Source organism: Martes martes (assembly GCF_963455335.1).
Source record: "Martes martes genome assembly, chromosome: 13".
NCBI classification, from domain to species: domain Eukaryota; kingdom Metazoa; phylum Chordata; class Mammalia; order Carnivora; family Mustelidae; genus Martes; species Martes martes.
In genome coordinates this window covers 43,348,162-43,375,007 of record NC_137901.1, presented here as the reverse complement: position 1 = coordinate 43,375,007, position 26,846 = coordinate 43,348,162, and the positions used below count along the sequence as shown (strand labels likewise).

Here is a 26,846-nt window from a genome sequence, read left to right as displayed (position 1 = left end):
AAAAGATTTCCATTTTGGCCTAATGCTCATTGTGCCCACATACCTATGAGGGACACAGATACATCTGCACATAGAGAGTCATTACCAAACAGGTATCACTACTTTCAAATTCCAATTGAATTTTTAAAATATTTTATTTATTTATTTATTTAAGAAAGAGCTAGCAGGGAAAGAAGCAGGGAGAGGGGTGAGGAAGAGAGAGACAATCTCAAGCAGACTCTGAGCTGAGCTCAGACCCTGATACGGGGCTTGATCTCGTGACCCTGGGATCCTAGCCTGAGCTGAAACCAAGTGTCAGACACCTGATGGACTAAGCCACCCAGGTGCCCCATCCAAACTGAATTTTTAAAAGGGGGAGCCAAATTAAGCTGCACTCTATTTAAGAGAGTATCTGGAGACTGTCTGAGAAGTCTATAGCACTAACTGACAAATATACTTTATATTAGGACAACTTAACCAAAATGATTTTCTAAAGTCATTTGAAATCTCTGTGGAAATTGGCACAGATAAAAAATATAGATTTTTTTCATAAATGTTAAAGCTTTCTCAACAACAAAACTCACTTCTTCATACAAAAATAAACTGTCACGGCAAGGTACAGTTTTCCCTGATTCTAAATATAAGTCACATTCTGAATGGCCATTCTTAAGGGATTTCTGGAGCTTGGCTAGAACAGACACAAATTGTAGCTTTTGATTTAGTTGTTAGTGGGAAGGGCAAGGAAGAAGAAACGGGTAGGAGAAAAAGCCAAACCCCACACCTGTCCACCCAAATGCTGAACTCTAGCAGGCAGTTATCTGTCTTCCTAAAAAAGAAAATACCATTTATTTGAATTTAAAAAAACAAACAAAGGAATAGTGCTAGCTGAGCTGTTTACATTTTTTCTTAACCCGTAACACCTCACCGTAATGCTTACATAGGCTAAAATATTTCTCAATGATTTCCTTTCCCAATCAAGTGTCATTTCAGCTTAATGTTCTCGTGGTTAGTGAGAGAATTTTACAGGGCACTCAGTTCAGCTTCCCAGCTGAAAATCATGAAAATAAAAATTTGTTATGACTTTGAAATGCCATTTCTGTTAGCTGCTATTCACAGAAGCAGATGAACATTTTCAAAAAAAGGAAGAAGTTTTTCTTACTGTTGTTGTTAAAAAAGATAAAAAACCCCCACAGATATTGTATGGAAATAGAGCTCTTTGTTAATGTCTACTCTTTAAATTATAATGTCTACTTTAAAATTATATAAGCATAATATATACAATTTTCCACTGAGATGAAATACTGGGATCAGTAGCTAATATGTGAAATTTCCTACCACTTTAAGTTAGTCTTAGAATCTTTAAGGTACAAAAGAACATTGTTATTTCTAAAATATAATGTCTCTTCAAAAAAAAAAAATCCAACTTGGTAAATAATATGATCTCCATTTTCAAATGCTTGGTTGGTAAAATGCTCTTACATTTAGTAAGAAAGACATGACAGCCTGTTTTAGACAACCGAACTATTTAGGGTTTCTTGCCTAATTTAGACCCTGGGCATCTGGTTCTAGATGACTGACATTTAGATTCCATAATAATTTGACTTCCCATCCTCAATCCCACATCTGATCAAGGGGACTTTGCTTAAAAATGTTTCCTTACTTCCTCTTCTAGGTGGGTAAAATCTCAACTCAACTGTTTGCTATCAATCCTACTCTCCCTGTGACTTATCAAAGTTATATATCACCCTTCAACCACTTACTCTACACCTTCAGCTCTTTGTATCTTACTTTCAAATGCCTATTGTGACCCTACACTACTGCCTTTGGTAGTTCCCCCAGGGTAGAATGGTGGTTCTCAGTGGAGGTAATTTTGCCCCTCCCACCCCAAGGAGATTTTTGATCATTCCTTGGACATTTTTGGTTGTCACAGTTAGGGGCTGTTGCTGACATCTAATGGATGGCCATAGAGGCAAGAGATCCTGCTAAACATCCTATGATATACAGGACAGGCCCCCACAAAAAAGATTTATCCAATCCAATATGTCAATAGTGCCACGGTTGAGAAACTCTGGACTTCGGTCCCCTTCCCGTCACCCTGAGCCTGGCAGATATAAAAGGGAAGAGCCACCTCAGAGATGACTTCAGAACATCCTGGAGGCAGAGCTGTTGGACTATCATCTATACACCTCTATCACTGTTTTAGTTTATATGGCTACTCCCCGTCCATAACCTCCTGGTTATGTAGACACAAACACACACCCTTCTCAGGCCCCTGTCTTGTCAATGTTTGTGTCATTGGTATGTAGCCTAATGTCCGAACAGAGTAAGCAAGTGATAAAAGCTTTTGACTTGGTGGTTGGATGGGTGAATGGATGAGAAATCCTGGGCCTCGCCTTACACTATAGAAATCCTTCCGGGTTTGGGAAAAAAAAAATCTTATTTACATGGCAGCTGTTATTTATTCATTAAATCATATACTGGGAGTAAAAACTAGCTCAGTTTCCCAAACTACAGTGATTCATACATCATCTTCCCAATGCTGCCGTATCCTCATATTTCTATACCATGAGTCACTTAACATTAATCTTGACATTCGCTCCCTTTTAAAAAACTTAATTTATTGTTAAATTATCATAAATAGAAGACCAGCATCCCCCCCATAAATATAACTGTAAAAATAAACACAATATAATCCTTGCTCTCTGGCAGTCTCTACTTGACGGAGTAGCATCTGAAGACTTGTGGTCTCCAGTTTTCTCTAGAGGCATCCCTCTATGTATCAATAAAAATCACCACACCTGGGCACCACACTTTGAAACACCGGAGTAAAGTGATACGAGCGAATGAAGAAGTGAGAATAGCGGTCATTCATTCAGTTGGCACACATTTCATGAATGTCTACTAGATGTCGGGTGAGGTAGTATTTACTTGGATAAAATAATGAGTAACCCCAGAGATGGCCTTGATATCCTTAAGTGATGGAGGAAGCCATTAATGGATCACAGGAGCAGACGTACAAAGCACCTGTAGTAAGAGTTGGTGCGATGCAAGGACTTCAGTTGGGCATCCAAACCAGTCATCAAAGTCTGGGAGGAAGAATGAATGCAAGAGACATTTTGGAGGTAAATTGGAAGGAAACCGATCACTGAATTTATTGGTGGATGGATGGCAGTGCATGGTAAAGGCAGGCAGACCGTGATCTTGGGGAGACTGGGGTGGTGGTACTGGTCACATGAAATGGGAAATTGATCAGGACTCATAGATTGAGGGTGATGATGGATTGCTTTTGGATGCACTGGGTTAGGGGATGGACAATTAAACAATAATGTCAAGAGAACTTACAAGTACAGGTTTGTGACCCTGTTCAAATTCTTAAATGCAAAGTCCTAGTTTCTTCACCTGTGAAATGGGGCTAATGCTACCATCTATCTACCTTGTGTTTCTGGAATCTAAATTCTTTTTTTTGAATGCTTATTGTATTCTAACAAGTTTCTGGGGCCTTGATAAGAAAAAAAAATAACATTTTTTGAGACTGAGTACTAACTACATGCCAGAAGTACTGCTAAGCAGTATACATTATCATATTCAGTCCTCACAATTATCCCATAAGGCAGGTGGATTTTTTTTTTTTCCAATCCTCATTTTCCAGATAAGAAAACCAAGGCTTAGGGAGGCAAGGAAGCTTGCTCAATGACACCCAGCCATAAGTAGTAGAGGCAGGATTTGAACCCACGTCTCTGCGAGTCCAGAGTCTATATCGTTAATTGCTCCACTATGTGAGTGCCCTCCTGTAAAGTGAGAATATGTACATGACAATGGTGCATCCCGAGTGGGGTAGGCAGGCAGAAAGCCAAACGTCAAGATGAGGAAGGAGTGGGAACTGAGCAAGAGTGTGGGCTGTCCTTTCAAGGACTATGTGTGGAAAACAAGGAGAAAATCACAGAACATGAACATTTCTTCAGGGTTCCTATTCGGGGTAAAAAGGAGCACATCAGCCTCACCAAATACTGAGAACAAGAAGGCAGATATAATGTCTATGTGACATAGTCTCTGCCCATCTCAGGGAATACAGAGACTACTAGGGGTGCTCAGGGAGGGGTTGGGGACTGGCTCTCAGAATCACCCTGCGTTAAAGAGATGGGAAGGGAGCTCTTCAGGCAGAGGAAATCACGGGAACAGAAGATTTGCACAAGGAGTTGCGCGTGATTATATGATTGTTGGACATCATTTGCTCCTCAAGAGGAGGCAAGGAACCCCAGGAGGTTAGACCAAAGAAGGCTTTGGGACCAGTGTCATAGAGGGTTCGGAGCGCCATGTTACAGAGCTCTGACGTCATCCTAGGGGTCGTGGGGAGTCATTTTACCACAGGGGAGACTCAGCATGTTTACAGATTATGAAGCTACTATTGGGTTTTAGAAGGCAACCTGTAGGGAAGAGAAGACCAACACAGTGGAACGCAGAACATGAAGCAGAGAGCGCAACGGAAAGGATCAGTAGACTTGGAAAACAAGAAGTGTCGTTCTTTCTTTGCCATGAGAAAACAATGCTGAGGAGCCAAAATGATAGCGCTCACCCGGTAGAGGCCCAGGCTGGATTTAGGATGGCAACAAGGGAAAACAATAGCTAATATTTATTGGGCACAGTGCTGAATGCTTTATGCCATGTGTTACCTCACCCTTACAACCGTCCCATGAGGGAGGTAATATTTTTATCCCCATTCACAGATGTGGGAACTAAGGTTTCAGGTTAATACAGTGAAGGTCAAATAGCCCATAACAGGCAGTCCCAGGATTTACGCCCACTGAAGCGGAGGGCTAGTCATCAGTAGTCTTAGCCAAAAAGGGCAGGCGATAGACACCAAGAGAAAGGGGTAGAGAAAAGAAAGTGCCAGGACGAAGCACAGCCAAGTTAAAGCAACCTGAAGAACTGATATTTTTCTAAACCTACAGATTAAAGTAGAATAAAAAAACGAATCTCAGAAAGGATTTCAATGATTAGGAGTTCAGTCACTTGTAGGTGTCATATATCCTGGGAGAACGACAACTGAAATTACTTCTGACAGAGAGAAAACTGTGAATTCTAATAGAAATAAAAGAAACTCAGGCCTGCACCAGGCCTGAAGAAGTCAGAGTAATTTATCCCTGGCCTCAGGCAGAATTACCATAAACCATCCAAGATAGATACATTTTTTTTCCCGTTAAATGACTTTCAGAAAAGGAAGGTTTTCTGTAATTTTCTCTGGTAACTCATTGTTGTGTTTAATAATTTCACTGTCAAGAAGCTATTTCTCACACACGATTCTATCGTTTCTAATCCATTCCCACATTCGTTTCATGTGGGGCACGGCGGCTTCCGTCCACTGCAAAATAAACCTAACTACGATTAGGGTACGACGTCAGGCTTTCATCCGCTAAACTAAATGCAGTCGTTCTGGTTTTTAAATATGGCTGGTCTGCGGGCGTAAAACAACCTTTAATTCTCCGTGCCTCTTCCTTGTCATCAAACAGCCCGGCTCGATGTGATAAGAATACCGTGGTGTGCAAACATGATGAAGCCCCGTTTCTGTATCTCACGAGGACAGTGTGAATGAGAGAGAAGTACTTGTATTTGGGGGATGAGCTATACACCTCCACAGTATGTGAGCAACCTGGAACTCAGGGGAGAACGTTAAAAAATACCCCCTATTCTCGGGGCACCTGGGTGGCTCAGTGGGTTAAAGCCTCTACCTTTGGCTCAGGTCATGATCCCAGGGTTCTGGGATCAAGCCCCACATCAGGCTCTCTACTTTGCGGGGAGTCTGCTTCCTCCTCTTTCTCTCTCTGTCTACTTGTGATCTCTGTCTGTCAAATAAATAAATAAATAAATAAATAAATAAATAAATCTTTTTAGAAAAAATAACCCCCTATTCTCAAATGAACTATGCACGCATGCTGAGCTCTTGGCATTAGGAACTGTGCTTCGTACAATATTGGAAGAGGTGAAAAGACACACATGTTCCAAGGATCATGGAACAAAAGCACTACTGCAAACACTAAATTTCAACTATCTCCCACACAGATTATTCCTGGAAAAAGAATCGGTCACACCCGGAAGTTAATAGGTACAATGTTCTAGGTGTACATCTAACTCCTAAGTAAGGCTCTCAGCTCAGTTCAATTGTGAATAAAGTAAACTTGATTTGTTCGTACTACTTCATTAAAGGGCTTCTAGCACTATCTTGTGTATGTAATTAATTGCAATAGTAATGTTTTCTTCGATCCAATTCAAGTGAGTGCTATTGAGGCAAATAAAACGTCATAAAAACCAACTCCTGAAATCCTTGTCAATAGTATTTATTATGGTAAGCATAATGTTTCCTTTTAACATACATAATCTGAGGTCTCATTACTGTAAAAGTGGGCTCAGCCAGAAACCTACAAAGCACAGATGTCTATGAGTTAGCACTTTGATAATTCACTCACACAATGATTACTGATGGTCAATAATGACCTTGAGAATCTCTTAAGAAAATGGCCAGAACAGCATAGAGAAAGATTGTAAAAGATTCATTAAGAGCGGGGTTTTGGGGAAAGGGTAGAAGTGGGGCTTAAATTGAGACATGAAGAAATGAAAGGTTCAAGAACAAGAAGACAGTGCAAATCATTCCTGGTGGAAGGAATCACATGAACAAAAGCACAGAGGTGTGTGTGAGGACCGTGGGTTGAGGTCTGTCACAGTGAGATGAGCATTGGGAATTAACCGAAAAGCCCATCCCTTTTCAGACTGTGACACTACATGGTATTTCAATGCTGTCAACATTTTATGCCTTTTCAACAAAAATCATGCCAGAAGTCTGTTTTTCTCCATTTATACCTTTAAAGGCTTGTGAGTAGAATTAATGCCATTGCTGGTCTTCAAACTTGTTAAGTAAGTCAATTTTAGAGTTAAGGGGCAAGTTCTAATAAAGGAGATAATCTCTTTTTACTAAACCAGGCTATCCAGAAAAGCTACAAAATACCTCAGCACACACGTTATTTGTAGCCTCTTAAATATATGACTGTTGGGCTCCTGGGTGGTGCAGTCGTTTAAACACCTGACTCTCGGTTTCGACTCAGGTCATGATCTCCAGGTCCGGGGATCGAGCCTCATGTGGGGCTCCATGCTCAGAATGGATACTGCTTGAGACTCTCTCTCCCTCTTCCTATGCCTCTCCCCACCCCCACCCACAAAACAAATACACAAATCTTAAAAACAATATGACTGTTAAAAATTATCCTAAATTTATACACACATTATTTGTTCATGGTTTTTAGTTTAATTGCTCACAAAAACCTTTGACTGTAAGGGAAAACTGAGAAAATGGCAAGGATTTTAAAAATTAGGTACCAGATACATCTAATTGACTTGGTCGATTACGCACTAAATAGTACACGGACCAGCATGATCTATCCAGTACGCATACATCATTTAACCAACTTGAAGTCTGGTCAAAACAGCACAAGATTTCTTTGAAAAATTGATATTGAATGATACTGTCGATGTATGATTACCTGGAGATAAACTGCATGGGATACCATATACCTTTAAGATTAAAAACAAATTCAGAGAGTTTTTGGTTGGCTTACTTCTCTATCAAGTCCAGCTGCCACTGTGATAATATCACCCGTCTCATTGTTGATTGTAAACATGTTGGGCGAAGGGGTGCTTGGAGCCTGGGACAGGATTCTGTACCTCAGCATTCCATTTAGGGCATTTGGATCATCAGCATCTATAGCAGTGACCGTCATCACGTATGTTCCTAGAACAGGACATAAGGAGAATGAATGGTCACCCTGCAAGTCAGGGTCTCCCAAACAGATATACCTAAGAGGTGTATTTGCCTTTTGGGTCAATCTTAATTTCACTTTCTCAAAACAAACATTTAGTCATTTAGATTGAATGAAAAATGCTACGGATAAGAATGGCCCTTACCTTAAAAAAAATACAAAACATGGTTTAGATCCTTGAAAGAAAAATTATTAAAAATGTATACATTTGTAAACACTCATTTTTTCCCATAACCTAGAAGATAAGTTCACTATACGATTCAAAGAAAGGATCACTTCAGACCTTTATTCATATAAAATGCAAATAATAGTACAGATGCTATTAGCAATGTATTTTACGTCCACTGATAACTTTCCCTTTGCCGTATTTTCCTCTGTTATACAATAACGTTGAAAATGACATGCTGAGCATGATTCTCCTCAAAGCCTAAGTCACTTTCTGAAAGTAAGCTGTGTGCGTAACGATGCACACTCCATTTACTCAGGTCATAAGGAACCATTCCATGCATTGCTGTTTTGGTACATTGAATAGGAGTTTGGCATTATGGTTCATTATTTCCTAGGAGATTACAAGAGCTCTGTAACAAACTCAGGGACTTCAATTTATTAGATATTTTGGAAAGGAAATCAACAACGCATTAGAATCAAATAAGTTCAAACTAGCTACACACCCTGTGTAATTTAGAAGTAGAGAGAAAAGTAGTTACTATTTAGGAAGGTCTGTTCTGTGGGATATTTATAAGAACTAGCATATAAAATTTTCCATCTCTAACCCACCTTCCTCATGAGCGCTCTGAGCTCAGTTCTGTTAGAACCTTTCCATGCTACAGTTTTGCCCCAGAATTCATGAAGGGTTGATCACATTATTCAAATCTCTTTCCAGAGCTTGTCCCTTTGAGTGAGACACTTTTGACTATGTGCCCACTCTACACCCTTATTTTTTTTTTAAACTACATTGCATATGTGCTTGCTTCCTTGGCTTCTATTTTTCTCCCCTACTAGAATGTAAGCTCCAGTAGGGAAGGGTTAGGGTTTGGGTTTAGGGTTAGGATTTAGGATTGGAGTTAGGAACTAGGGTGTCACTGCTGCACCCAGAGTGGTAGAACAGAGTGACTAGCACGCAGCACAGACTCTATAAACATTTGCTGCATGAACAAATGAATGGTTAAAACAAAAAAAAGTATTTTCTGGGACATTGAACCAAAATACTGATTACAATGCTGTTTAATTCAAGATCCTTACAGAATGATTACTGGAAATACATGCATGAAATGTCTTTAGTTCTTATTAACATTGAGTCTTTTATTTAAAGGATGCTTTGGTGGAAATTCATGATCAAATGCATAATACATCTACCTTTAATGGTTCATTTTTGACAATTTTCATGAAGGAGTGCTCTTAATAAAGTTAGAAACAACAGAAAAACAAATGAAAGAAATGATTTTAAAAAACAACAAAAAATAATTACCCCACGTAAAAAATCTTTATCTTCACTTATATTTAGGATATGTATATAGGTCTTGTGTTTTCATATGTATATGTTTTAATATTGTTTGATTTTATTGTATCTTAACAACCCAAAGAAAGCTACTCTGGAATGTGACTCAGGAGGAGCCAAAGATGGCTGAACTTCCCTCTGAACTTCCTTTCTGTGGATACAGACAGGTACATTTGGAGCAAGAAACAGTGCCAATCTAAGGCATGTGTGGTTGTATCTATAAACTGGTGTATACATAAAGGAGCTACTGGCATAAACTGGCATAGGTGACAAAGGTAATACATAATACTATTTTAAATGTTGAGGCTCTTTTAAATACAAAAATAAAAATAATAATCACGTAGCTAATTAAATCTCTCTAAACACCAAATCAGCTCAGGGAGGCTGGTGAAACACTATCTTTTCCCATCTCTCTACCCACTGTTTTTCTTGTCCACTAGTTTTTCAAACCAAATTGGCCTTCGTAGCCTTGTTCTTCTGAAGTCTACAGTGTTTTCAGGACCGGAGTCTAAAATTGTCGTCAAACATCCCTGCACGATGATGAAAGGCTTTGGCAACTCCTGTTTCTAGGCTAGGACACTTTCCATGCCACTGGTCTAAAAGTGTGGGCTGCAGAAGACATTAGGATCATCCCAAAGTAAATATCCAGTGTAACCACAGCTATCTCCAAGCCCCCTCTCTGTTTTTGGCTTTACCTCATTGTCTAGCCCAGGAATACCAAATACCTTTCAGACTCTCCAACCAAGTTTTACTTGCTGCTCCGACTAATATGATAAAATCTGCAATTTATGAACAGAAAGCCCTGGTCTTCTGGAGCTCACTTTCTTTTTCTTTCTTTTTTTTTTTTTTTTTTGCCACACTGAGTTTATCAACGACAGTAAAATGAAAGGATCCCACAGATCCTATAATATAGAATCAGAGACTATAGTGTATATATTTTAAAAGGTGGGAAGTGATGTTTTTCTGCTTTGTCTCTTCTATCAATCTTTTTTCCTGTTTTCTTCTTTTTTCCCTAAAATCATTTCGCAAGAAAGAAAATAACACCAAAAGGTTCACATGATTTCTTCTCTTGTTTATAACCAGTGCTGACTTACATGACATTTCTTGAATCTTTAAATTATTATGTTCAAACTCACCAGGCTTTGACCCCTCAGGAACTGTCCCATTCCAAACCTGGTGTAAGAACTCTGGTCTGTTATCGTTCATATCAATAACATTGATGACAATGTCAATAGGGTTCTCCACTTGATTTCCATTAATATCCACTGCATGTGCCCTCAACTGCAAAAATAATTAGAAAACAGAACTATTTACTAATGTATGTCTCACGTGAGAAGGTAAAATATACAATCACCATGCTATGAAAATAATGAGGGTGAACAGAGAAACTGAAGAAAAAGCTACTCTCCCCATCAAAATTTAAGTTAGTCAGGGGCACCTGGGTGGCTCAGTCTGTTAAGGGTCTGTCTCTTGACTTCGGCTCAGGTCATGATCACAGGGTCCTGGGATCAAGCCCCGTGTTAGACTCCCCCCTGGGCATGGAGTCTACTTCAGATTCTCTCTCTCCCCCTCTGCACCCTATCCCACCAAAATAAATAAAACCTTTAAAAAAAAATTTAAGTTTGCCAAACTTCATGTGATTAGGATAGATATAGCAGTAAGAGCCAACACTTACTATTTGCTAGGCATTCTGCTCAGGTTTATGGATTTTAACTGGTTTGATCCATATACAAAAGAAAGAGGCAGAAATGATAAGGGCTTGAAGGTGAAGAAACTGAGCTTTAGAAAATCCAAGTAACTTTGCTCTGTCTCTTGACAGAGCTCATATCCAAAGCCAGTTCTGTCCAGTTCCCAAATCCTTTTGCTAAATCTGTACATATGAGTCAGGGTAATTAAAAATGTACTGGGCACAGAGTAGTCGTAGAGATTATAAGAACAGAAGAGAACTTAGAATTAAGTGTGCATAGGGAATTTTGACACTAGGTGGGGTTTTTTAAATTGTAAAAGTCACTCATAAACATTAAAAGTAAGTGAGTATGTAAGATAATTGTTCCTCTCCCAAGCTTGAGTTTTATGGTATTCTAAGAATTTTATCTTTTTTTTTTCTTTTTAAATAAATATAGTCACTCAGCTACTCTTGGTAGATTAGCCTCAAAATCTTTTAATCCAGTGCACAGAGATCCATTACATTTTTTTCAGTAGCTGTGTAGTGTTCCATTGAATTGCTTCTTTTTAATGGGATGCTTCTGTGGTTTTTCTGTTAAGTATGATGCTGGCTGTTGGATTCTGTTGGGCATAGTTCATCAAGTTAAAGAAGCATCAATATATCCCCTTTTTAAAAAAAATTTAGAGGTTATCTAACAAGAGACAATGCAAATTTTATTATTGCCTTCCAACAGCTCTAAAATCATCTTTTTTCTTCACTTATTTAATATATCACATATTAATAGATCTTCACACTGAAACATCCTTGCAATTCTATAATTGATTCTATTTTTTTATGAGTGTTGTTCTCTTCTGTCCTGGCGGTAAGACTCTGCAGCGCAAGACTTTACCCCGAAGCTGACCTGAAATTATTTATTTCCCGTTTTAACCACAGGAGTTCAGATAATGAGACTTCATACAGGAAGAATTATCTAGAATTTTTATATTGATATTCTTTATATTCATAAATTTGAGATTCGTCTAATTAGAGACTGGTCTATCATGTGCTATTTTTAATCAAGTTTCTGTATGAATGACACTTGGCCTTTAGGAAAGGTTTGGAAGTTTTACTTCCTTCTTTATAGTTTAGAACAATATAAAAAGCACTAGCATTAAGTGTTCCTGAAGGACTAAAAAAAAAAACAAACCTGGTTGATGAACTGGTTGATGAAACAATGAAGTCCTTTGGAAGAAGGGAATGTTGAGTAGTACTCAAGTAGTACTCAAGAGTTTTAAAAAATTTTCTTTATTTTTACACCCACCGTGAGGCTCAAACTCATAACTCCCAAATCAATAGTCAGATGCTCTAAAGACTGAGCTAGCCAAGTGCCACCCTCCCTTTTTAAAGAACAACTCTCATTTTACTTGTTTAAGCTCTATATCCAATATGGGGCTTGAACTCAGAACCACGAGATCAAGAGTCACATGCTCTACCCACTGAGCCAGCCAAGCACCCCTTGAAAACATTTTAAAATTTCTCCTATCCTTATTCATCTATTTAGATCTGTAGGAGTCTTGCTCTACCCACAATATCAATATTTTAACAATTTTCAAAACTTCAATAATTTAAGAAGTTTTTATAAGTGCAAAAATTCAACAAATATGTTATTGTGCAGCGTAAGAGTCTAAAAAAAAACACAAAAAAAGTTTTGAATGACTAAGTATCAGTGATAAACCACTGGGAATACTAATTCATTACATGAGGCAACTGGCTATCTGTAAAGCAAAAACAAAGTACATCTAGATACCGCTCTCCTTTTAGTAAAATACACTTCACGGAGGTTAAAAATATAGACGCCAAAATAAATAAATAAGTACAACAGATAAAATTGGGGAGATTAGAACTATCTCTAAAACTAGACCCTATGATAAAACTGAAAAACAATTAATTTTATAATGCAAGAACTACAGTAGGGTAGACATTATTAACAAAGTTTAAAAACAAACAACAAAAGAGGAAAATACATGACTAATTAAACATTAACATCCCAAATAGATAAGAGGTTTTTAATATTAAGTATAAAGGGTAAACAATTCCCAAATAAAATTCAACAGAGAGGGGCACCTGGGTGGCTCAGTTGGTTAAGCATCCCACTCTTGATTTAAGTTCAGGTCGTGATTTCAGGTTTGTTAGACTGAGCCCCGTGCTGGGCTCCACACTGGACACGGAGCCTGCTTGGGATTCTCTCTCTCCCTCTCCCTCTGCCCCTCCCCTCCCCTCTAAAAAATCAAAATTCAACAGAGAACAGGAATAGGGAATTCACTTTGATTAGATATTCAGCTTAGGCAACTTAAAGCATTGAGATCATTTCTTTGCCAATGATAATTGGGTAAGTAAATAATGCCTGGAATAGATAATAGAGTGGAGAAAATATATGTCCTATACAGTGGGCAGGCAATGCAACATAATACAACCATTCTAGAGAATAACTTCACTATATTTATTAAAATAATTCCAATTTTAGGAATTTATTCCAAGGATATAATGGGCAAACGTACAGAAAAAAATGTTCATTGCCACATTATTTATAGTTGCAAAGTAAAATAAAAAAAACCAAATTACCCAAATATCTACCCGTAAGTAATTAGTTAAAATTATATTACATTCATTCAACAAAATCATTTGAAGCAATCAAAAACGATGCTATAAATAAATAACTATTTACTGACACGGAAAGATGCTAAATCTTTTGATTGCAAAAGTGACAAAAGCTGGTTTCAGAGAATGATGCCAATTTCAAAGAATACATTTATGAATCTATGCAAAGAAAAACATCTTATAGCCTATCACCAAATTGTTAAAAAAAAAAAAAGAAAGAAAAAGAAACAGGTTGGTTTTATGTACTGAGATTACAAATCATTTTACTTTCTCATTAGTACTGCATTATTTGGAAGTTTTTATAATGTGCATATATTCTGTCTAAAAAATGATAATTTCATTGCAAATTTTAGTTATTCATGCAGAAATTGGAGAAGTAATAAAGACCAACTTAGGTTTCTATATTAAACTCATGGAAAAAATGTTGAAATCTTGTTCCAGGAAATGTGTAAGCCTGGCTAAGTAAAAAAAAAGAAAAGAAAAATGCCTCCTGGAATTTGATTAATATTAGGCAATTCTTGAGTTTTAAAACACTCACTTCAATTAATATTTTTAAATTGGAAAAATTGGTTTCAAATATATACATATTTTTAAAAATATGAACATATTAATTATATAAAAAAGTGATAACTCAATAAGAAAATGAATAGAACAGAAAAATAAAGAGCATAAAAATGAACATGGAAATATAATAAGACAATATATCTAAGAATAGATTGCTCAGATTGGCAGATTGATGAAACCATGTGTTGGCCGGGTTATGAGAGAAAGGGAAATCTCAGTTTCTGGTTGGGAGCATCTAAATGGCAGACCTTTCTGGAAGGAATACAGTCAACAAATACAATTAAAGTGCACTATCCATTTGCTAAGACTATTTCATGGTAACAATCAGACCAAGAAGAATAGGTAAAGATGACAAACATAGATGTCTACTGAAATTGTAAGAAACTGTCGTTAAAATAATAGCCGACACATTTAATGGAATACTATGCAGTCATTAAAAGTGTTATGATCTCTATAATTCACAGGCAATAATTTTTGACTCTTTGACTTCCTTCATGTACATTTGTTCCTCTAAGTCCTTAGCCATACCAACATGTAAAGGGTGAGGAGATTTTAGGCAATCTCTCTTCTTTGGCACTGTTTTTGCTTTGTTTGGTTTTGTTTTTTACCCTAAACATTCATCAATTCTATAAAAACCATGAAATCATTACAACAAATTGAAAAGCTTATTTCTGGTATTAAACCTGTGAGTATCAAAGCTCTAAGACCTATATAAGAAGCGAATGTTAAACTCTACACAGTGAGAAGGGTATTAATACAACAGATTATCAGCGGGCTGAAATCTTACATGAAACCGGGCTATGAGCTCACGATCCAGAGGCTTGGTCACGGACAGCTGACCTGAGATGGGGTTGATAATGAAGATACCGGTTGGAGGCTGATCAGCTCCGGGCCCAGTGACGCTATACCGTAGTGAAAGGTTTTTATCTCTATCCGACCTGATCTGAGGATCAAGAAGACAATCATATTAAATGAAAGACTAAGTGAGCTCATTATCAGAGACAGAACAGGCCACACCTCGTGCCCTTTTTCGGTTACAAACTTACAGCATCTCTTCCCAGAAAACCAGTCCTGTTTCTCATCCTTGCTTCTCTGTCATAAGCTTCAAAAAGAGATGTCACCTATCACCAGAAAGACTCGGGCCAACACTGATGTCTAAAAGAGCAATCACTAGGAGCAGGGCCAAAAAGTCAAAACTAAGGGGTGTCAGTTTTTAAACTGCATCAAATTCTATCCAGGGAGATTGTAGGTTACAATATTTAACACAGGAACGGGTGTCCAATTGAATTGAAATAAAACTTGTTTACCTTTTTGATTCAGTTAGGAGAAGAAATAACTGCCTAGGCCACTGTGTGAAACAACCTTACACGGGAATTCTAATATTATGGTTGAGCTCAGAAGTCAGATTTCTGCACTTGTGTCTTACTGACGTGACTCACTGCAGCCAAAGCTCTCCATGCCATTTTAAGGTGGTATCTGTTACTCCAAATTCTTTTTTAATAACAAAACATACAAGAAATCATTTTATAATACATTTTTTTGCTCTCAAAAATTACACCCACTCGAGGCTCACTGCCTTTCCCCCCAAATATAACAATTCCCCAGAAAAATCAGTTTATGGGTGAGAAGTGATAGGAAAAGGCTATAGAAAAGAAGGAAGAAGAACAGCTCAGGGAGAGGGCCAATTGGCAATACCTTTGCAGGTGATAATAATAGATCTTTAAGTATTAGGTAACTATACTTCACCCAGTAACAGAATCTGGTTTATTAGTTTTCTTGTTAAGGCAAAATTCTCTTTTTACTCATTGTCCATTCAAGTAGGAAAAAAAAAAAAAAAGCCTTTATTTGGGGGCCATGTTGTTCATTGTTAAATTGAATTATAATGTGCATTAAAACAAAATATGTAATATAAAAATGACTTATTAAAGAATACAACTTTCAGTAAGTATGTTTTGGAATGCTAAATTAATCATGCACACAAACATCTAGATTCAGATAAACAAATACACAATAACTTTGTCTTTTTTCCTTTTGCAATAAAACAATGGGTCGCTAATTTTACCAAACATGTACAAATATCTCTGATTTTTTTTTTCTCCACATCTGATGGCATACGTTTGGAGTAACTGAAAAAAAATTACTTCTCAGATTTGTAAAAGCCTATGGTTTTGCACAGCCCCAGGGATTCTGTTAATGGTAGCAGAGGTCACTTCCTTTTTTCTTTTAAAAAACTCTCAAATGCACCTGGTGCTGGCATTTTTAGCAATGATTGCCCCTTTATTTCTTCTTTGGCTCAAAAGCTATCTGTAGAGGGCAAAGATCATCATGGAGAGCACAGCTGTCAGATGGGGAAGTGAAGGGTGTGTGTGTGTGTGTGTGTGTGTGTGTGTGTTTGCGTTGTGAGAAAGGGTATGGTCTGGTTGTGGATGTATGTGGGAGGTACATATTCACACGCTCAACAAACTTCACCATCCGTGGTGTATGGGACCCACAGAAAGCTCTACCTATACATAATCTGAGATAATAATTTAAAAAAAAAAAGGCTCTGCACAACACTATAGACATTTCACCTATATAAAAAATATATTTTTAATATATCTGGTAAAGTCTGTCTTGTGATACAAAAGACAAAAGCATTTCTAACATACACTTGATGCATGCCGTGGAGATAATTAAAATTGTGCCAGCCTACCCTGACAAGTTCTTGAGGAAAAGGTCCCCTGGAGTTTTCTGGCAAGTTGATTGGAGGGATAACCCAGTCTCTCTTCTGCCTCTGTAGGTGGCCATTGTGCTTACTCGCTTGTCTTGGGAATACTATTTCTTCAATTTCTTGTGATTCCTTTGCGTTAAAATACAAGACATTGCTGAGTACTAGGAAAAACATTTTCTGAAAGACAGCAGTATCAATGCATACCTGAGAGAACAGGGTTCACTGTTATGAACAAGAAAATACGCCTGGAGGCCCTGTCCTCATCCCCCTATTAAAATAATAGAAAACACCGTAAAATTTGGGGGTTATACTGATCATTGAAGAACTGAATTCCAAACAATTTATTATGTGGCACAGCTGTGTAAACTATTAGCAGTTTCTATAAACCATCTTAGATAGGAGTTAATATTGAGCAAAATTTAATGGTATCCTTTTATACATCTCTCATTAGTTTAAACCACAGTTCAGGTAATGTGCTACTGTACATTAAATTTAGATCTTGATGTGCTAAAATATAATTTGAATTCCAAGAGAAGTTTAATACATACTGCTAAGGCATGTCTCAAATATTTATGACCCTATTAAATCCCACAGAATTAATGCTGTAATTATTCTAAACCTATGTCAGCCATGATGGATGCTGTAGATGACCCACTTTGCACATTGGGTATTAATCTCTGCTGGATGTCAACATTTTCTTCTGTTTCTCCTTATATCTGTAGACATTTTAGCCATTAGCCCTTGCTGCTTCAGTGCAAATATCCAAGCTAGTTTGCTGGAACACAGCGAATCATCAACAACAAAAGCATCTTTTCACTCAATTAGTTACCAGTTTCTCACTCTGTATTCCCCAGATGACAGGATTTCCCTTAACAGTTAATAGATTAATAAATTACATTTTACATAATAAAAGTCTAACATTGGGGCAACAGAAAAATGATATCCTTTCCACTAATACACTTATTCATATTTGATTATGGGTGTGTATGTTACACTTACCACTAAATAGCCAAAGCGAATGTGTGAATTCTTACCACCAAGAGTACACTAATCTACAAAATGTAATAGTTATACTTCATGAAATTACAGACTTCAAAAATAAATGATTGTGGTGCCTCCTCGTATTTGTTTCGAATTAACACGAACTAGAATATTCAGAAACTAACAGTGTTATCATAACTTTACTGAAGAAATTATTGCATCTTATTAAAAATTCCTAAAATAGTGATTTATACGAAATAAGTGCTCAGTAAATGTTTGCTGAATTTAATCAAACTGTACTTTGTGGGAAGTGTATTTATTTCTTTTATCCTGGTTCATAGCAGCTTCCACCAGAGGGAGTATATCATTCCTTAAAGTTATGTCAGGTAAATAAATAATTCACACTCCCCAATTTGATTATCAAGGGACGAGAAAAAAAAACCCAATACTCTACACTAGAAATGCTACTGTATATCTGTACTTCCCATTTAATAGACTTAACTAGTGACATCTTGCAAAGAAGTGTTTATTTGAGGGTTAAATTTAACAGCTTGTAAAGCTTCTAAGAAATTTAAAACAAACAACTCCTTCTAATTTAAATTAAGTTATAAATCTCGAAGTATAAACAGCCATTTCAAACACAATTTCAGAGAGCTTACATATATATCTAGTCTAAGTATCTTGTAAGATTAAAATAACAACAACAACAAAATACTATTTGAAGTGGCTGAAGTTGATAAAAATTCAAATATTGGCCAATGTGATGTAAAGCAAAGCAATCCTTTAGTCCCAACTGTATAAATCTGATTTTTAAACATAACTTCAAAGCCGTGTTTGGATACTCTACCTTCACTGAATCCTCAGGGAAGGTAGGCTTGAGGCTCAATTTTACTGCTACTTGCCACTTTTCCTGAGTCTCTTTATCTTGGGCGTATATCAGGAACTTGGCATGCTCAGAGGAGAGGGGAAAGCTTCTCACGGCGTACACCATGCCGTCTTCATCCACCTTAAAATCTGCTGGCTCACTACTTTCATACTGGACTTTCCGTTTTCCATTGCAGTTGCTGAACTTCACTGTAAGAGAAAACAAACGTACAAGTCTGGTGATAATACAAACGCAGAAACATCTAAGTCCGGATTCCGCTTAGGTTAAAGGATAAAACACGGTAAACATAAAACACAAAACTTTTAGTTTTACATTATTAAAGCAATTTCATACCAGAGAATACCAGATTATGGTTCTGAGTTGTTCCCCAGAATCTCCTTAGTTCCAAAGCCTTCCCCCTTCCTTCACATTCCGCTGGATCTTGTAGCCCTTGGCTACACCTGCTTTTTCGGCCATGCCTCTCCCTGAGATTACCTGCTGCTCCCTAACAAACTCCCACTCATCCTTCCGGTCCTAGCTCGAGTCACTGAAGGTGGAACTATCCCTTGTTCTCTGTCCTCATGTAGCCATCTGAACCCTACTGCCACAGTTTTATAGCCATTCCTGACATTCCCGGTGAGATGAACGTCAGGGACAATTCTCTTAGCTATCTTGAAACTTTGCATATTTCCTGGCACATAGTCTTAATTTATACTTTTTGAATAAATTCTCAAGGGAAGAAAGCAATAACTTCTATTAATGCCCACTATGCTCTAGAATTACAAGACTGTAGTAGTAATTAAAAGGGGAATAATTTGCAATTTCTAGTCCTCATAGTGCTTATAATAGCTCTATGAAGGAGTAACAATTTGTAAATTTTCAGACAAATAAAAATAAAGATTTATCTCAAAATAAAGTGTAACTAAAAATATTTATGTCTTAAGAATAGAAAATCAAAAAGATTTCAGTATCTTATCTTTATCTTGAATGTAATGACTTAAAATTGAAAAAAACATTAATGCTCCCTTAAAAGCAATGTCAATCAGCTTATGTCCCATTGGGTAACAACACGAAAGTTAAACCACATGCTTATAAATGTAGGAGTAAACATATTCAAGCCAAAGTAAAATTATAAAATAATAAAAATATTCTCTAAGGAAGATGATTTCCTTTTGAAACCCTTAATCATTCTTTATGAAGAAAATTTCTCTGGGCATAGCATAAAGGAATCAAAGAAAAAACAATTTTTTAAAATTTCTGTAAACATGTGGTGTTATGCCCTACCACAATTACATAGGATACATTTTGGAAAGCAATTAATAGGTATATATTACAAAATAGAATCATATACCAGTTTTTGCATTTTTCAAGTTTATCTAAGTAAATTTTTTCAAACTCCCACTCCACATATGAATTGATGAGTTCTTTTGTTTACATTAATATAAATTCACCGCAATGTGCACAAGATCACAGCCAAATAACATGCATGTTTATTTCCCTTAGTAACCATAAGATCCTTGATAACGGTAATAAAGTACTTCAACTACTGAATATGTTATTTCTCACATAGTCCCACATAGATCATCCTTCATTTTTCAAACATCTAAAAATGAAAATACAAGTTAAATCTCACAATATATTATGTTAAACCAAAATATTTGTCTTTGGAGAAGTATCCCAAAAGATACTTATTTACCCCCATCTTACTCGCCATGTGATTAAAAAGTGAAAAATGTGTAATCTTTTTTACAGAACAATGCCATCTACTGCTAATCTTTTATTAAAGACAAAATGAAAAGTAAAATTGATTTCGGGGAACCCTGCTGAGAAAGCAAAACAAAGGACTTTTATCATCTTTCTGTATAAAAATACCTTTTTATATCAAAGAAAAAACAGTATTCGTGAACTTAAAAACATAGAACCTAGATCAGACCTTCTGCACGTTTTTGTTCCTTTTCACCACTCTAGAATGGGCCCTCATCAAATCCCATCTAGATCGTTGCATCAGCCTCCTAGAGGTTTTCTCCCTGTTCCAGCTCTCTGAGCATCTTCTCCTAGACTAAGCATTTGTTGCTCAAGCAGGTCTCCTTCTCAGTTACCATCCACAATATTATTCATCCTCTTTCATCTGGTATACAATGGTCTTTTCACTTTTGGTCACTTGGTTTCTTTGTTTTTTTTGTACATCATCTTCTAAAACATAGTCTACCCAATCGGATTTCTCGGTCATTCTCCCGTCTCACCGCAGCCCGTATCCCATGCTCACCACTTTCTCTGGAAAGTCCCTCCACCCCCATTCTCCATGCACAGCTCCACAGCCAGGCCATCATTTGGGCAAATGGTCCACCTAGACGACCTTTAGAAGATAGCAGCCAATGCCCTCATTTGGGAAGGCTTCACATTTTTTATTTTAATTTAATCTAATTTAATTTTAACTCTTACTTGTTTTTACATTTCCTGTCCACAGACGCACTTATTTTTATTAGAATAATGATTATAAGAACTAATGTCTACTTATTAATGGTTTCACATGACTAGATCTTCTCTAAGTAGACTGTAAACTCATTTTGGCTTCCTGACAGTGAGTCTTGGTTCTTCTGTTTCCTAGGACACCTTGCAGTGACAGAGACAGTATAAATGCTCATTAAATTTTCACAGACCAGTTGTATAGGTGAGTAACTTACAACTTTTCAAAAAAACTTGAAAATAGGCAGGAAACACAGAAGTATGGCCAGTCTGCTACTGCAATTTGTTGTGTTCAGCAATCACCACAACAAAAAACTCAGGAGCTTTAAGTAATTGACTTTGTATTAGGCTGTTGAGAGTGAAAGATAATGAATTAATATTTGTTGCATGCCAGGCATTGAACAAGATACTGAAGATTAGCTTATCTACGTAAGCCTTAGCAATAACCTCCTGAAGTGGAAATCATTATTTCTGCTCTAGAAATGGGGAAAGAAAATTCAGAGAGCCATCCATGCCCATGGCTGCTTGACTTTAGGGATTCTCCTACCAAAGCAAAAAATAATCCAACTGAACTCATGATTCCTAAGTTATTGAAACTTAAATCTTTAGTAAACAGAAAAGACAAAGAAGTTCCATAAATGCTCGTGATGAGAATAATGCCACATTTAGATCTCCAAAAGTACCAGAGTAAAGAGTATTATTATAAAGAATTCTTTAAGTTGGGGTGTACCCTAAATGTCCCATAAAGGAAGTAGCTGGGCCCCTGCAGGGGAGGTGCAGGTGGGCGGCGGGCAGAAGGGAAAATTCATGCTCAGCGTTCCAGTGCCTGTGGATTCTGTTAATTTGGTACTCAGTTACCTATTTGAATTCAGGTGTCAGAATGATGCAGGGAAGGGAAAGAAGGCCTTTAAAGAAAAATGCATTTGCAAAGAAGGAAAAAAAAAAACCCAAAACCGTGTCTTTCCTATAAAGGGTCATGGAACATCCTATGAATGAGAAGTGGTTGACCTCAGGGAGTCTGACACTGCGGAAACTCTGAAGGAAACTGCATAAAGGTCAATTCTTTAAAGTCAGTAAGTTTTCAATCACCCCTGTTCCTCACCTATGACTACTATGAATTGGTTTAACATATCTATTAGTAAATTCTTCTGGGTTTTTTAAACAAATGTTAATCTGCATTTGCTCAAATGCTAAAATAAGCAACACTTTGGGGGAGTATTCAGGTTTAAAGAAGTGTTTTTCATTACGTAATTCCCTTTGTACATTCAACCATTAGAGTCAACACCTTGACTGAAAAAAGCCCATTGCCAACTGAAAAAAATCCTCCTCGGTGAAAGCCTAGTCCTGACTTCATCCTGTGGTTGTGAGTTAATGCGTGTAGAGTGCCTGGTTCACGGTGACATGCTTCATCAGGGATAACCACATTTCACTATTTTCAAGTCACACAAATTAAGAGGCTTACTAATTTCAATGGGTGTTCCAAACTGAACTGTGCTCTTCAAAATTCCTGTGTTGGAGCACAGACTCCCAGTACCTTTGACTATGACTGTAATAGGACACACTGGTCTTTAAAGTGGTAATTAAGATTTACAAAGCTCATATGGGTAGGCCCTCATCCAATAAGACTAGTGTCCTCATAAGGTGAGGAAATTTGGACATAGATGTGCACGAACACAGAGGAAAGACCACGTGAGGACACAGCGAGAAGGAAGCCATCGGTAAGCAAAGACAGGTCTTGAGAGAAGTCCAACGTGCTGTCACCTTGGTCTTGAACTTAGACCCTTCAGAACTGGGAGAAAATCATTTCTGTTGTTTAAACCACCTCGTTTCTGGTCTAACACAATGGGTAATGTGTAGATTCCAATTATCAACCACTGGTTGGTGTTTATTGCCTATTATCTTGTTTTACTTATGACTTAGATGCAACTAAGAATATTTTCTCAAATTTGACAAAATTCTCTTCTTGAAACAACCACTGAAACTTATCCAAGAGGATTTTTTTTTTTACAGAAACATGGATATTAATGAAAAAATAGTGGGAAATGGCTATGTTATAGAATCTTAGTTACATCACTAATTTAATTTATAAATTAAATTTACTTATAACATTTCAAAGGAGTTTTCAGGAGGACTATAAAAAATTTGTGTATAAAAAAGCTGGTTAAAAATAAAAAAAGAGAGTAGGTAGAAGCCATTTGTAAGAAGAAGGAGACATTCAAGGGACATGGCTTGATTATTAAAATTAGATTTAAAATTTAAATTTCAAGATGAGGAAAAGAAGGCAGGCAACAATCATAGACATGTTACTGTTGTTAGAATACATAGTTCACTGGAACAGAGGGGTTCCTGTTATTAAAACATTTTCCTAATAAATGGTAGGTAAGGAACTCTAAGTAACATAATGCATACAATTTTCAACTTTCATCTTCCAAAACATGAAACAGTTCAATCATTTTTTAATACATGGCTTTTTAAGAAAAGATGATAAATTTATGTTGAATTAAAATCCATTCTTAAGCAATGAAACTATTCTATGTGATAGTTTCATGGCGGATACGTGGCATTCTGCATCTGTCAAAGCTCAAGGAACACACAGCAGAGAGAGTGAGTTCTAATGTAAACTATGGATTTTAGCTATTCATAACGTATCATTATTGGTTGCAACAAACATGCCACCCTAATGCAAGATGTTAATAATAGGGAAAACCTCCTTGCTGGTGATGACCTAACCTACTATATTATTAGATATTTGAGAGGGATAATTGTCAATATCCTCAGTCTCTCACAAACACGAGTTCCAGTGAATTGCCTCCAACGGGTACTACTTGGAGCTATATAATATAACTAAATCAATAACTTGACATAAATACCTCAGGCATGCAGATGCTGAGTCGGTGTTCCACAAAAGTCATAATTTCTTATTAGACATGTGTAATAAAGCAGAAATTCTGTTATTTTAAAAATAATCAAGGAACTTGAAATATTTTTCCAACAGAATAATCTTCCTTACATTAAAGTATTAAATACTTAAATACTCCCCTAACTCAAAGTAGAAACTCCAGAATTTTGTAACACAGGACAAGGAAATAAATTTCCTTAGACAACTAAAAAAACAGGCTTGATCCATGGGATTATTCAATTTTAAAACAACTCTATACACAATTAAATATCTTAGGCTGAAAACATTACAATATTCAACAAGAAATTTATTATTAGAGCTACTGCATAGTTTTCCTATTTAATATGTAGTTACTGTGTTCTAGCCTACATAAAACTTTGTTAACATGGTTAATACAAAATTAAACATCAGGGAAATAATTATTTTAAAGTACTTTTTGACTCTTAAAGCTATACCTCAAATTAATTTTAACCATAAAGCCATAATATCTTTATAAAATATTAACAGGAAACCACAGATCTTATATATTAAATGCATTACCATTTAATAGCACTGCATAAACCATATGAATGAAAATGTGCAAAATACTCACCTATGACTTATAATTTTTGCTCAAGTAGAATACAATTGTAAGAGAACACTGCAAAATATTTTTGTGCCTAAATATGTCTTCACCTTATTATTGGTTTTTTTTCCCACATTAATTGTTATTTTTGAAGCATGTTGGGACAACAGACATAGTTTCACTGTGCCAAGAGACGTTCTCCTTCCGCAGATAAAGAGCAATATTAATTTATGAACCTGACATCTAAATGCAAGTGGGGAAGGTAGGGAGGAGCTGTCTCAACAGTAGGGATTTCACTGTGTTTTTACTTACAGATTCCAATGGAGAATGGTTACCACGTGGCAAGTTTACTTACAGATATGAAAAACCTGCTTAGATATTCCTTTGCCACCCCAGGCCCTTCCTGAGTTTCAATCCGGGGAACGACTCTTCCTGAAACCCCTTTAGAAGCCATTTCAGGGTGCACCAACCCTGTCTGTACCTATATAGTGGGATCTTCTAGAGGTAGCATGGGAATGTCCATTTGGACCTTGGTGGAAAAAGTCATTACATGTTCTTTATGGCATATAATTATAAGAAGAAAAATGAAATATAGAAATTTAGTTACACATATGGACTATTAAATATACATAAACTTCCAAAATCCTTTAAAATTCTTTAATGCTCGAAATCTGAACTTGTTTTCTTGAGATACCTTTTTTATAACAAGTCTTATGATTTGGATATCAAATTCTTGATAATTACCATCAATGAAAGCTTTACTCCCAAAAGTTGGCTGTAGCAAATGATAGCAAAGAATTCATCACTTTTTCTCCAACGGGCAGAAAGTTCTTTCTTGGCACGAACCATGAGAATTTACTAAATTTCACGGTCCTTCCTTTTCTTGCACTGACAAATATAACACCGACATTCCTTGTGGAAATGCAAAAGCTTTTCAAATTTTGTCATATTAGGTATTTAAAAATAATGATATAACTTGACTTCAAGAATACACAGGTATTGCTCTAATAGTCTTAATAATTTTTCTCTGTGGTTTAAAAATATAACACCACCTAAATATCACAAATGAATCATTTTAATCCTCTTTCCAGTGTTGAATTTTTGCTTCAAATCCATAAACTCTGTGACTGTGTGTAATATTTTTTACACGGCTTTTGCAGTTTTCAATTAAGTTCATTCAGGTGCTCCAAAATGTCAGGTAAGTAAGCTATTTTCTCAAGTGAATAACTCTCCTTCAACAAATCTACAGTGAACAACATTTGAACACACAGTCATTTTTCTATTAGCTAATAAACTCCTGAAAAAAAAAGTGTCCTTTGGACAGCTCGTGCACTTTGCTATATATCAGCAAATATGGTATTCCCTTATCTTTGCACAAAGCTGGAGCCATTTATTTTCATAATATCAGTTTATGTGGATTTAAGATTTATGAGCAATCTTCTATGTACAAGAGCTTTTACATGAATAAAACCAACAGAATCATGAGGTTCTCAGATTAAACTCTTGGTTTTTACATCTTCATGGCATTTATAGCTTTTATAACCTTTATGTCATTAGGGCCTCTGCATCAGCCTCGTGTCATATTTGCTTACCATCCTACTGTAAAATAGCCATTTGTCTCCTTGAATATATAATTAACAGAAGTTTGTTTTGCCTTTTTTTATCCAGAATAGAATAATGCTTTTCAGGGAGTCTAGCTGCTGCTATTAACGAATATATTTTTTAGTTCCTTAAAGTCATCGACGTGGAACTATAACCTTTTTGATTTAATAATCTTTTCGATTAATGCTGTCACTACAATGTGTGATGTGCCATCACCACTCTTCCTGAGTGTAGTATTCAAAAGTGGTTCATATTCTACTTCTCTGAGTGTCGATGATGGGTACATAGGCTGGTAAAACAGGGATTCTGCATGTGGCTTAAAGCATCAAATAGCAAACGCTATAAATGACTTTACGAGCTTGATCATATAGTGCTGGACTCAATCTCATGAGGAAACGTTCTCCTTCCTGTTTAAGAAAGTGCAAAATTTCTGCTGCCCAAAATGGCTGGTTGGGGATACAGTGCCCACAAATTTTGTCCTGCATGTGGCTTCACGTGATCATTTCACATTAAGATGTTTAGACCCAATGTGAGAATAAGGATAAGAACACATGAATTCCAATCTGAGGGAATTATTAGTATATTATCTAATTAATACCTTAAATATTT

General features: G+C 36.6%; 1 protein-coding gene across 1 annotated transcript in view; it reads right to left on the bottom strand.

Moving 5' to 3' along the window:
- CDH2 (cadherin 2) overlaps positions 1-26,846 on the bottom strand; it is a 213,212-nt gene that overhangs the window by 45,388 nt on the left and 140,978 nt on the right. The window contains exons 3-7 of the mRNA XM_080821169.1: positions 18,688-18,914; positions 16,842-16,988; positions 14,937-15,092; positions 10,419-10,563; positions 7,584-7,756 (exon numbers count right to left, since the gene is read on the bottom strand). Of these exons, the coding sequence (XP_080677295.1) occupies positions 7,584-7,756; positions 10,419-10,563; positions 14,937-15,092; positions 16,842-16,988; positions 18,688-18,914 (848 nt within the window). The remainder of the gene's footprint in view (positions 1-7,583; positions 7,757-10,418; positions 10,564-14,936; positions 15,093-16,841; positions 16,989-18,687; positions 18,915-26,846) is intronic.